Below are 13,343 nucleotides of genomic sequence, written 5' to 3' on the forward strand. Positions count from 1 at the left end.
CTCTCGTTCTCCCAAAATCCAAAGTTATTTTCGTCCGACCACCCGCTCGCTGAGCGCCGCTGAGGGTGCCAAGATGGCGGAGGGGCCTCCCATACAGGACAAGGCCGCAGCCATGCCTAACGCCGAGCAGATACCGGAGGCAGACGTTTCTATTCCTCCCTCCCCTCCACGGTCTGAGGGCTCGGACTCCTATGTTGACGCGGACCTCCATGATTATATCCGCTCTCTCCCGACCAAAGACGACCTGGAGAAATACGTCAGTAGAATCGAGGCCACCTACCGCAGGGAGTTGGAGGAGGTCAAAACAGAAATCCGCCATATTGGCCACAGAGTAGATGAATCTGAGAAAGAGATTGAGAAGTTGGAAAAGAAACAGAAAGATCACGATGCAATCCTGGAGAGACACACCAACCAAATTAAAGATATCTACATGAAGATCGACGACCAGGAGAACAGGCAGCGTCGCAATAACCTCCGGGTCAGAGGGATTCCGGAATCCACCAAGGTACAGGACTTAATTCCCACACTAACGGGCATATTTAATATGTTCCTCGGAAACCCCAGTGACTCCCCCATTGAAATGGACAGAGCTCACCGTACCCTGGGCCCCGTGAGCACAAACCCAGATCGCCCAAGAGACGTAGTGTGCCGCCTGCATTACTACACGATAAAGGAAGCTATCTCGTTAGCTGCACGGGACAAGGGCCACGTTGATTTCGATGGCGCCAAAATCACCATCTTGGCAGACCTATCCCGCCTCACTTTGCAACTACGCAGGGCATTTCGCCCGCTCTTGGAGGTCTTAAGAGCAAAGCATATCCCTTACCGCTGGGGATATCCTTTCCAGCTCCTAGTACACCATGAGGGGAAATCAGCTGCCCTCTCCTCGCCAGATGACCTAACGAAGTTCCGGGAGATCCTTGGCCTACCATCGGTGAAGTTATCCGCCTGGCCCCTGGACCCCCCGTCTCCTGAGACGCCCCCGGAGGCTTTACAACAGAGAAGCAGATGGCAGACTGCTGGCTGCAACAACAGGAGGAAGACGTAGATCATCAGATAGAGAAGACGCCACAAGGGCCTAGCTGTCTGAGCTGCCGCTACCACGGAAATTCGTGACAGGATAAGTACTTTTGCACTTTACGTGCGTTTGTCTGTTTTAATTGGCCTTTTCCCTCTTTTTTGTCTCTCCTCCACAAAAACCCGATGGTCCACTGGACCGGGCCCGTACTGTGTCATCGTTGTACTTTATAGGAGGACGGTCTCACAGACCCAAGGCTCCAATAAACAGTCATTGCTTGTCCTCCCACCAGGCTTCTTTAGGCGGACTCATCCCCTTGAACGGATATTCAACTTGGGTCCTTCTGTTCAGACTCAAGTATATACTAGAAGGTTTCACTCTGTTCGGTTTTTCCTTTTCTCCCGCACCCTTCCTTTTACTTCCACGGCCACAAGCATTACCGGGCCTGATGTTTTAGACTCCCAGTCAGGGCCTCCACCTTAAATGGACTCACCGTTTGAGTTGTGCGATATCTACCACTATCTCGCTTGCCTGGGAGCTCAGGTGTCGTAACCTAGTGTGTTATCGGTCTCCTCGCTCCCACCCATTATAGTCTAGTTTATCTAGACTTTCCACTAATCGTGATTTCTAACCTTAATATGTTTATTAAGTTGTGCATTTTGATGTTTTATGTTGCTCTTGCTTTCTATATATCTCACTTTCCCTCAGGAAACCCGTTGCTTACATTAATTATGTTCTTTACATGGCCGGGTCTTAGACTCCACATGGCCAATTGGTACAGAGAGGTCAATGAGTGCTACCTTAAAGAAAACCTGTACTGAAAATAAAAGTAAAAATAAGCATACACAAGTCATACTTACCTTCCATGTAGTCTACTCCTCAGTGTCTTTCTCCTGTCCTGCGTCCTATTTGTTCACTGTGATCAAGGGAATTTTCCTTCCTCCATTTTGAAAATAGCCATTACCCATAACAGCTTTCTGGTCAGCACACAGTTAAACTGTAACATCGCCCACTTGAGCCATAGGGAAACATGAACATTACTGGGCACATCAGTTTTCCTCTCAGCTATAACTGACAGCAACTGATATTTTACTGACAGCAACTGATATATTTCAGATCTGACAAAATATTGTCAGAACTGGAAGGGATTATTGTCAGAAGAAAATGGTGAGCTTCTGAGAGGAACTGATGGCAAGGTATCTCTGTAATTTTCATTTGAATTTACCTCATGTGTTTATTTTAAATATTTTTACTCAGTACAGGTTCTCTTTAAGCTTCATCTATTCCAGACATGGCAGTTGACGTGAGAAGAGGTTCAGGGGGGGAGATGTGTGGATGTGCCTCCTTTAATGTGAAAGGTTTTAATAAACCTACCAAAAGATCCCAGATCTTACATAGCATGCATAAAGCCAAATTTAAAATCTTAATGTTACAGGAAACTCACTTCAGATCTGATAACTTCCCTATGATTAAGGACCGGAACTATACCACATGGTTCCACAGCACCTTTCCAGACTCCAAATCAAAGGGCGTCTTTATTGGCCTCCACAGATCTCTTCCCTTTTCAGATGTAGAAACTCTAATAGACCCCTTGGGTAGATACATTTTTGTTCACCTGAAAATATGCAGCAAACAGTATACAATTGCCTCCCTTTACCTGCCTAACCAGAACCAGGGCCAGACCCTCCTAAGATACCTTTCCAAATTAGAAAAATTCGCCAAGGGTCAAGTGATCTTAGGAGCAGACTTGAACCTATGCTTAAACCCTGACATTGATTCCTCTGTGGGACACTCGAGTATACCCTCACACATACGCATAAAAATTAAAAACAAACTATTGGCGCTCAGGCTAGTGGACTGTTGGAGAGTACTTCATCCCAGGGACAAAGACTACACATTTTTTTCAGCCCCTCACGGGTCTTTTAGCAGGATTGAAATTGTCCTTCTCTCCCACAGTCTACTGGATAAAGCAGTCTCATCCCACATTGGGGTTAGACTATGGTCTAATCACGCTCCGGTCTCATGTGTGCTAGACTTACTGGGAGGATCTAGGAGCTCATTTTCATGGAAGCTAAATCCCAATCTTCTGAAAGATCAGGAGTGCCTAGATGATGTGGGTAGAGCAATAAAGGATTTCATTAGGGTCCATGAATCTGATGACACTTTGGATACCTTTAAATGGGAGGCACTGAAGTGCACCATTAGGGGGGTTCTTATTTCTCATGGGGCCCGATTAAAGAAGGTAAAGGGGGCTAGGTTATCTCAATTGTTTGCTGAAATCGCAGAATTGGAGGAGAAACTTAAAAAGGACCCCACCAATTCTCAACAATTGACTCTACACCTCAATACTTGTAGACAATCGGTCCTATCCATCTTGGATGAGCGTACATTGGCTCAAAGGGAGAGATTCAAGGGGGTCTTATACGAGAGGGCTGATAAGTGTGGTACAATCTTGGCAAGATATCTCCATCCCAGAAAAGGTGCTACCTACATCCCTTCCATTGCCACAAAGCGAGGTACCCAGGTACACAGGGCCAACCAAATTGCAGACACTTTCAAAGCCTATTATGAGGAGCTATACAATATCAAAGGAAAGTTCTGTGACATGAGTCCACAAGAGCTGTCCCAAAAACTAATAGCATACATACAGAAAACTGCACTTCCAACTTTGGATGAGGCCACAATTAAAACCTTGGAAGAGCCATTCTCAGAAGCAGAGACCCTTTCTGGCATTGCTATGCTCAAACCCGGGAAGTGCCCTGGACCTGACGGCTTCTCTGCTGTCTTCTACAAGTGCTTTGCTTCTGACCTGGCCCCCCTGATTACTAAGGCGTTCAACGCTATTTCTGAACACAATCCCTTCCCATATCAAGCTCTACAAGCACATATCGTGGTCATTCCCAAAGAGGGCAAGGATCCCAGTTCCTGCAGTAGCTACCGCCCCATTTCCCTGATTAACTTAGATATTAAGGTGTTCTCTGAGATAATAGCAGAAAGGCTGAAACCCAGTTTACCATATCTCATACATACTGATCAGGTGGGGTTCACACCCTTCCGTGAAGCAAGAGACAATACTCTAAAATCTATCTCAATAATTCACAGAGCTCAGAGAGACAAAATCCCCCTGTGTGCCCTTTCAGTCGACGCAGAGAAGGCGTTCGACAGGATTCATTGGGGATTTCTGAAAGAAACTCTTAGACAAATAGGCCTAGGCCCTTCTCTCCTTCATAAAATCCTGGGACTCTACAGCTCCCCCTCTGCCAAAGTTAGAGTAAACGGAATCCTGTCGGACACCTTCCACATTGGCAACGGGACAAGGCAGGGATGCCCCCTATCCCCCTTGTTATACATATTGTGTATGGAACACTTTGCTAATGCCTTGCGAGCCAATCCTGATATTAAGGGTCTACATTACGGAGGCCATGAAACCAAACTTTCTTTATACGCAGATGACCTGCTTCTCTACATATCAGAACCCCTAACTACGTTACCGTTTCCTTAAAGAGGCAAGAGAATTTGGGGCCCTTAGCAATTTTAAGATGAACATATCCAAAACGGAGGCTCTAAACATCTCATTGCCCCCTGATATACTGCAGCACATCAAAACCTCCTTTCCTTTTAGATGGGTTTCAGGGGCCCTGAAATACCTGGGGATCCTCCTTCCATCTGACATTACAACCATTTTTGAGCTAAACCTCCCTCCTCTAGTGGATAAAATAAATAAAGATCTAATGACATGGAATAAACTTAACCTTTCATGGCTAGGAAGGGTTAATGTGATTAAAATAGATATCTTGCCAAGGTTGCTATATGTTTTCCAAGCCATCCCTGTGGAGATCCCAAGATCCTTTTCCAAAGGCCTTAAACAAAAAATAAGCTCTTTTCTCTGGCAGGGTAAGAGGCCCAGGACTAATGTCAATCTTCTTTTTAGGGCTAAGGAGGATGGAGGGGTGGGTTTGCCTAATTTTGCTACATATCACGACGCTGCAGTCCTAACTCTGGTACTTGACTGGTTCCATGGTAGGGACCAAAAGCAGTGGGTTAGCTTAGAATCCAGTTTACTCATTTGACCAACGTGCTCTCCTATGGACCTCCAAGGCTAGGAGACCTGCCCCTAATACTCTCCAATTTTGGTCAGGTGTGGTCTTGAGCAGATGGGATAGTCTGTCCAGAAAGTACAACCTCTCACCTACCCCCAGCCCCCTTACATCCATCTTAGACAACGCAGATTTTGGCCCTGGGGTGCTTAGGAAGGATTTCTTGGGCAGGGGAAGAGATGACTGGCCGCAAATCAGACACTATATTGAATCCACCTCCCTACAACCACCAGAGAAGTGGAGAGGTTCTGAGGAGGCTTCGCCCCCAAACTGGTTCCTTGTCATTCAGCTCCGCCACTTCTACAACTCCTTATGCTCCCAAGGAAATGTACACATGCGCTTATCACCGTTTGAAGAGCACTGTTCTAGGGCCTCCAAGCCTCTTCACATGCTCTCCCAAACATATAAAATCCTAATTGCTGACTGTGGGGACTTGGCTCTCCAAAAACTACAGGAAACTTGGCAGAGGGATATAGGTAAAGAAATAGATCAACAGGACTGGGACAAGGTTTATGTCTTATCTCACAAAATGTCTCCCTCGGTATTAGCCCAAGAAAGGAATTTTAAACTATACACAAGATGGTATAGAACAACAACAACAACAAATAACATTTGTAAAGCGCTTCTCTCCCGTGGGACTCAAAGCGCATAAGCATGGCTCCGACCATCGTGGTACAGAGGAAGAGTTTTATAAACCTGGAAATGCCAGGCTAAACAGGTGGCTTTTCAGTCTGGATTTGAATAGCTCCAGGGATGGTGCTGTCTTTACTGGGTGTGGTAGGGAGTTCCAAAGAGTAGGAGCAGCATGACAGAGGGCTCTGTCTCCAGAATTTTTGAGGTGCACTCTGGGAGTGACCAAGTTTATAGAACTTGCTGATCTGAGGTTGTGAGAGGTGTGGTGCAGCTTCAGCAAGTCCTTCATTTATCCAGGGCCCAGATTGTGCAGGGATTTGAATGTCAGCAGTCCAATCTTGAAGAGTATTCTCCATTCTACTGGTAGCCAGTGCAGTGAGCGAAGGATCGGTGTAATGTGACAGTAGCGAGGCTGGTTTGTTAGCAATCTGGCAGCAGCATTCTGCACTAATTGCAGGCGACGCAGGTCTTTTTTGGGGAGGCCAGCATAAAGGGCATTGCAGTAGTCCAGCCGTGATGTGATGAAGGCGTGGACTAGGGTTTGAAGATCCTCTCAGGGAATCAGATGTTTAATCTTTGCAATGTTCTTCAGATGAAAGAAGGAAGATTTAACTACAGATGAAATTTGGTTTCTGAAACTCAATTCCCCATCGATTAGTACGCCAAGGCTGCGCACAAGGTTGGAGCTGTTTATGTCTGGATTCCCAATCCTGATTGGTGTTGCTTTAGGATAGAGCTGTTTTGATGGCGAGCACTGGCTTTGGACAAACAGGACCTCAGTTTTGTCAGCATTCAGTTTCAACCAGTTATCATTCATCCATGCCTGAAGCTCAGCTAAGCAAGAGTTTATTTTTGGGGTAGGGTCTGTTCCACCAGGTTTGAAGACCCAGCCAGACTAGCTAAATTTGACACTAATATCCCTGACACGTGTTGGAGATGTGGGACAGAGGTAGGCACTTATTTCCACATATGGTGGCAGTGTTCGTCCATACGCCCTTTCTAGCAGAAAGTATTCGACCTGCACAAAATCCTATATCTGCAACCTATGCCCTGTACCCCTGATATTGGTTTACTCTCCATTATCCCAGGCTCACTGGCAGTAGCCAAAAAATCTATCTTTAGATACCTTTTGATATGCGCTCGGCTGCTCATTGCCAGAAACTGGAAACGTCAATCTCCCCCCCCGATCCCAGACTTGATCAACCAGATGAACCACATAAAGAGAATGGACGACCTCCTCTTGTCTGCCCAAGACAAATATAATGTCTTTACCCTAAGGTGGTCAGTGGGGATGGACTTCTGTGACACAGACGCCCTCTCCACTTTCCTGGCATAGGCACTTACTCAAGCTGGTCCCCCTTTCGCTAACTGCCATACAGACAAACCACCTCGCACTCACTGCATTAAAGCACATTGCTCCTCTGTACAATTCACTAAGTCTTCTCTTGCAGCAGTACCCTAGGCCTCATTTAATGTGTCATGCTATGCATACCATTCACCCATCTGTTTCCTGAGATGACCCTGCTTTTCCCCCCCTTCCCGTTTTCCTTCTCTGTCCCCTCCCCTCCTCTTCCCTTCTCCCCCTCTTCCCTTTCTCCCTTACACCTACCACCCCCTCCCCCCTTCATTTGAAATATAATGTTAAATGATGACTGTGACAATATGTTACATACAAGATAACCTTTATTATGCAATTTTATCTGCAAATTGTTGACATTTGTATTTTGAAGCTTTACTTTCAATAAAACTGATTGTTGGAAAAAAAAAAAAAAAACTATAATGGCTGAAAACTGAGAAATGAATTTTTTCCGGTTTTTTTTTTCTTCTTCCTGTTAAAATGCGTTTACTGTGAAGTGGCTCTTAGCAAAATGTACCACCCAAAGAAAGCCTAATTGGTAGCGGAAAAAACAAGATATAGATCAGTTCATTGTGATAAGTAGTGATAAAGTTATAGGCTAATGAATGGGAGGTGAACATTGCTCGGATGCATAAAGTGAAAACGACTGAAGGCTGAAGTGGTTAATCTGCCTGGACATATTCTTTAAGTGTCATAAAATATTTACCCTTTTTGAAAGGAAATGTATTGCTCATAAGGGTTTTAGCTAAGAAAACTTGTTGGAGGAAACGCCCAGAATATAATTTTAACTTTAAATCCTAGAATATAGAAGTAATTCAATCTTACCTCCATCAATGAACAAACCTCATGGGTAGAAATGAATGATACACAACGCATTTTCATGGGTGCTGGCCCGCTTCCTCGGGTCAACAATAAAATGCCTAAGACTACAGCAGTCACAGGTGTGGGGGCCTATGAATCATCCCATAATCGTAAGTGTCTTGTCCTTCTGCTGGATTAGCCAGGATTTTTTAAAGTGAAATGTTTAACGTTTCCGAACCTGAATATAGAACGGTGATTGAGTACCCTTTTCCTCTATAGGATTATATGATTGCTCTGTCCTTACAACAGCAGCAACAGGGACCTTTGCCCATGAGTGACTTGGAACTGGCGAGACAGTTGCAGCAGGAGGAGTATCAGCAGCAGCAACAGCCACAGCAGCAGGCGCAGCAGCAGGCTCCAGCTGCAGGACCATCCCAATCCCCACAACAGGTATTTTTTGTTTTGTTTATTTTTATACCTTGTGGGAAGGATTAGACTATGACCTTTTTTTTGTTTTGTTGCCATCCACAATCAGAGTGGATGGCAAGGATTTCTCTGCCCTCCCTTGCAGAGACTGACCTTCTGGAATTGAATGCACCTATAACGGAAAATGAAGCCCATACTACTATAAAGGGATTGGCTAATGGTAAGGCACTGGGCCCTGATGGGTTTTCATCTGAATTTTTCAAATTACTACAGCAGGACCTGGTCCCTTACCTGGTTTCACTCTTTAACAAGATTTTGAGGGAGGGTAGTTGCCCAGTGTCGGCAAACATGGCCTATATTAAAACCTCCCTAGCGGTATTGACAGATATACACGTCCATACAAAACATGCTGTGAACAGTATAAACGTGTATACACGTCAAACTGCACTATATACTAGACCCTTGCTTGACACATTTTGGCAAGTTACAGGAAAAAAAGGTTATGAAAATTAATTGTATCACTTTTTGCACAGAAATCCTGGGGAAATTTAACGCTAGGGAGGTTAAACTATTAACTAAGTCAGGTAAAGAGCCTCTCCTGCCGGGATGTTAACGTCCAATTTCTCTAATGAATCAGGACATAAAGCTCTTATCTAAAATAATGGCGGTTAGCGGCGTTACTTCCTAAATTGGTCAGCCCCAATCAGGTGGGTTTTGTAAGAAATCGGTCAGCAGTAGCCAACATCCGTAAGCTGTTACTTGTCCAGGACTATGTTAATGCCTATCCCAGGCAATGCAAAGATTACGCGATTTAATGATAGATGCTGAAAAAGCATTTGATAATGTGTCCTGGGAATGGCTGGAAGTAGTTCTGGATAAAATGAAAATAACGGGGGCATTCCGTCGGCTTATATTGGCTATGCATACAAATCCCACTGCTATTGTTTACACTCCAGGTTTTCTTCCTGATCCAATTAAGTTGGAGAAAGGAATCAGACAGGGATGTCGGCTATCGCCGTTATTTAACCTGGTTCTGGAACCTATGACTCGTTATTTAGAGAATCAGCTATCGGGGATAGATGTGGGAGGCTACTTGGTGTCTCAGGCCATGTTTGCTGATGATATTCTGCTCTTTCTTAGGGATCCTTTGACCCAACTGAAACCGGCCTTAAATATTATAGGAGATGTGGGTTCTCCGAGTGGCTTTAAAATTAACATATCAAAATGCAAATTTATGTATCTTTCTTCCCTGGGTTCGAGTGCAGATCTACCCCACCTCACAGTAAAAATATGTTCACAGGTCACATACCTGGGCATTAAATTCCATAGGGACTCCAAGAATTATCAGCCACTTATAGCGGATATCAAAAGGCAATTGCTTAGTTGGGAAAAATTACCCATAAACTTAAAGTGGATCCGAGACGAAGTTTTGCTGTTCTCATTTATGAGCCCCTTGCATATAGTTTGTAGGGCAATCTTCCCCTCAAATTCTTTTTTTATCATGATTATGCCCAAATACTTTTATGTATTCATAAAGCCACGCCCCCCCAGTCCCTTTTGCGCCTCGGCGTCTGATTCCATGCTGCAGGGAATCATGGGACGTAATTGTAGGGAGGAGGAGGCTTAGCAGGAGGCATAGGCGTTTCCAGGCAGGGGCTGCTGAAGTCACGCGATACTAGCGTGAGCAGCAAAGTGCACTGCAGTAGGGGAAGTGACACCCGGGCAGAATGGCAGGGGCACTGTTGTGAAGATACACTCACCATGGGCCCCCCTCGTGTCTGAGCGCAGCGTGTAATTGTTATATTGTCTTTATCAGCTCTGCTCCACTGCTCCTGCATGTTCTCTCCGTGTGAATCAGCGCAGGCAGAAATGCTGATACACGTCCATCCAGTGACCAGCCGCTCTCACTTCTCTGCATGTCCTTGGATTACACGGGACATGTAGGGAGAGAAGGCAGAGAGTAGCCGGCTGCTGGATGGACGTGTATCAGCATTTCTGCCTGCGCTGATTCACACGGAGAGAACATCCAGGAGCAGTGGAGCAGAGCTGATAAAGACTATATAACAATTACAGGGGGGCCCATGGTGAGGGAGGGAATGGGAAGAATTTCTTTAGCAGCCTGGCTAGCAGGGAGCTGGAGGATCGGATGTCAGGTACTTGAGCTGCAGCCCCTGACTATCCCATCATCTTTTATTGCTCCCCCATCCTGACTTCTTAACCCCCCCCCCCCCCCCTTCTACTCTGACTGACCCTTTCCTCACCCTCACCATGCTGCAGCCTGTCACATCTTTGCCACTCTCCCATCACCTTCAGCATGTTGCTGGAATTTTCATCCGCTCTCCCCTCTATTGCCATCTCTACCATATTATGTCCTACCATATTATTATTATTATGTATTTATATAGCACTGACATCTCCTGCAGCACATTACAGAGTACATAGTCATGTCACTGACTGTCTTCAGAGGAGCTCACAATCTAATCGTACCACAGTTATAGCCTAATGCCCTACCATATTATTATTATGTATTTATATAGCACTGACATCTTCTGCAGCACATTACAGAGTACATAGTCATGTCACTGACTGTCCTCAGAGGAGCTCACAATCTAATCCTACCATAGACATAGTCTAATGTCCTACCATATTATTATTATGTATTTATATAGCACTGACATCTCCTGCAGCACATTACAGAGTACATAGTCATGTCACTGACTGTCTTCAGAGGAGCTCACAATCTAATCGTACCACAGTTATAGCCTAATGCCCTAGCCTATTTTTATGTATTAATATAGCACTGACATCTGCAGCACTGTACAGAATACATAGTCATGTCAGTGACTGTTCTCAGAGGAGCTCATAGAATGGTGGCGTAGTGGTTAGCGCTCTCGCCTTGCAGTGCTGGGGCCCTGGTTCGAATCCCAGCCAGGGTACTATCTGCAAGGAGTTTGCATGTTCTCTCCGTTTCTGCGTGGGTTTCCTCTGGGTACTCCGGTTTCCTCTCACATCCCAAAACATACAGATAAGTTAATTGGCTCCCCCTAAATTGGCCCAAAATTGCAATACATACTCTACATGATACATAGATAGATACATGACAATGGTAAGGATTAGATTGTGAGCTCCTTTGAGGGACAGTTAGTGATAAGACAATATATATATATATATACATACATACATACAGTACAGCGCTGCGTAAGATGTTGGTGCTATATAAATACATAATAGTAATAATCCTTCCATAATCATAGTCTAATATCCTACCATGTTATGGAGTATTTAGATAACTGTGAAATCTTCTGCAGCACATTACCGAGTACATAGTCATGTCACTGACTGTTCTCAGAGGAGCTCAAAATCTAATCCCTACCATAGTCTAATGTCCTACCATATTATTATTATGTATTTATATAGCACTGGCATCTTCTGCAGCACATTACAGAGTACATAGTCATCTCACTGACTGTCCTCAGAGGAGCTCACACTCTAATCCTGCCATAGTCATAGTCTAGTGTCCTACCATATTATTATTATGTATTTATATAGCACTGACATCTTCTGCAGCACATTACAGAGTACATAGTCATGTCACTGACTGTCCTCAGAGGAGCTCACAATCTAATCCTACCATAGTCATAGTCTAATGTCCTACCATATTATTATGTATTTATATAGCACTGGCATCTTCTGCAACACATTACAGAGTACATAGTCATGTCACTGACTGTCCTCAGAGGAGCTCACAATCTAATCCTACCATAGTCATAGTCTAATGTCATGCCATATTATTATTACTATGTATTTATATAGCACTGACATCTTCTGCAGCACTTTACAGAGTACAGTCATATCACTGAACATTTTCCACCTTTTTTCAAGCGCAGTCAATTATTAAAATCGCCCACAAAACGCTTAGGCAATGATTCCCTATGAGAGAGTTCACAGCTGAGCGGTTTGTTTCCGATCCGCTCAGCAAAGCGGTGCCTGTACCATTTTTGGGGTGTTTTTGCTATAATGGAAGGTATAGGAAAAACGCTCACAAAATCGCTTTGTGTAGTGATTGCGTTCGCATTTTTAAGAATAAATACATTGTATTTATTCTTTTACGGGTCAAAGAGTTCACTTCCTGACTTTAATTTGTGTTCAAAATTATTCAACCCCTGCTGAAATTGAGTGGTTTGGCCAGTTTGACATTGATTTTGATCATTTCAGTCAACTTGTTTACAATTAAATGAAAGAGGCACTTGTAAGTCAGACAAATATAACATAACATTTATAATGAAATGTCCACAAATGTATTTTCGGTGCTCACATCATTACTTAGTACAACATCCTTTTCCAGTTATAACAGCTTTTAAACGTGAAGCATAGCTTGACACAAGTTTCTTGCAGCGATCTGGTGATATTTGCACTATGAGGCGTACTGCTGTCAGTGATATAGGGGGGTCAGCTGCGCTGATAGGAGGTCTGATTATATTGCATATTACATGGGGACATTTGCACTGTGAGGCGTACTGTTGTCAGTGATATAGGGGGCCAGCTGCGCTGATATGGAGAGGAGTGACAGTTCACCTGCAGCCAGAGGTAGTGACAGGAGAGGAGTATCAGCTGTGTAAATCCAGGAACCTTTGTATCTGCAGGTATGCCTGTCTTCTTCTAGTTTGTGTTCAAATACACAGCTTCTTATCACACAGGAGAGCCCCAGCACACACTGAGCATGCACGGGATTTCGGAGGCAAGGGGAGGGAGAGGGGAGGGAAAGGGGAGTGGAGTTTGCACAGTCTGAGGTGTGGAGATAAAGATAAGATTACCTGTGCAATGATTACAACTAGAAAATGGCAGCTCTCATTGTATAACAGGAAAAAATATTTCTTTACTGATGAAGCTGTTTGTAACTAGTTTACTGTGTAAACCATCTAAACTTAACTAAACTAAATAAAGACAAGTTACTTGTTATAGTTAGTTTTTCACCTCGGATCCGCTTTAATGGGGCGAGCTGCACTTCTAA

General features: G+C 44.3%; 1 protein-coding gene across 3 annotated transcripts in view; it reads left to right on the forward strand.

The window, feature by feature from the left end:
* The window catches only part of MINDY1 (MINDY lysine 48 deubiquitinase 1), a 74,868-nt gene that overhangs the window by 51,848 nt on the left and 9,677 nt on the right, over positions 1 to 13,343 (forward strand). For 2 of the 3 annotated variants that reach the window (XM_068253548.1, XM_068253549.1), the window contains exon 9: positions 8,186 to 8,356. In XM_068253548.1, coding sequence (XP_068109649.1) covers positions 8,186 to 8,356 — 171 coding nt within the window. The remainder of the gene's footprint in view (positions 1 to 8,185; positions 8,357 to 13,343) is intronic. The other variant, XM_068253550.1, reaches the window with a different exon arrangement.

Source organism: Hyperolius riggenbachi, chromosome 9, assembly GCF_040937935.1.
Source record: "Hyperolius riggenbachi isolate aHypRig1 chromosome 9, aHypRig1.pri, whole genome shotgun sequence".
NCBI classification, from domain to species: Eukaryota; Metazoa; Chordata; class Amphibia; order Anura; family Hyperoliidae; genus Hyperolius; species Hyperolius riggenbachi.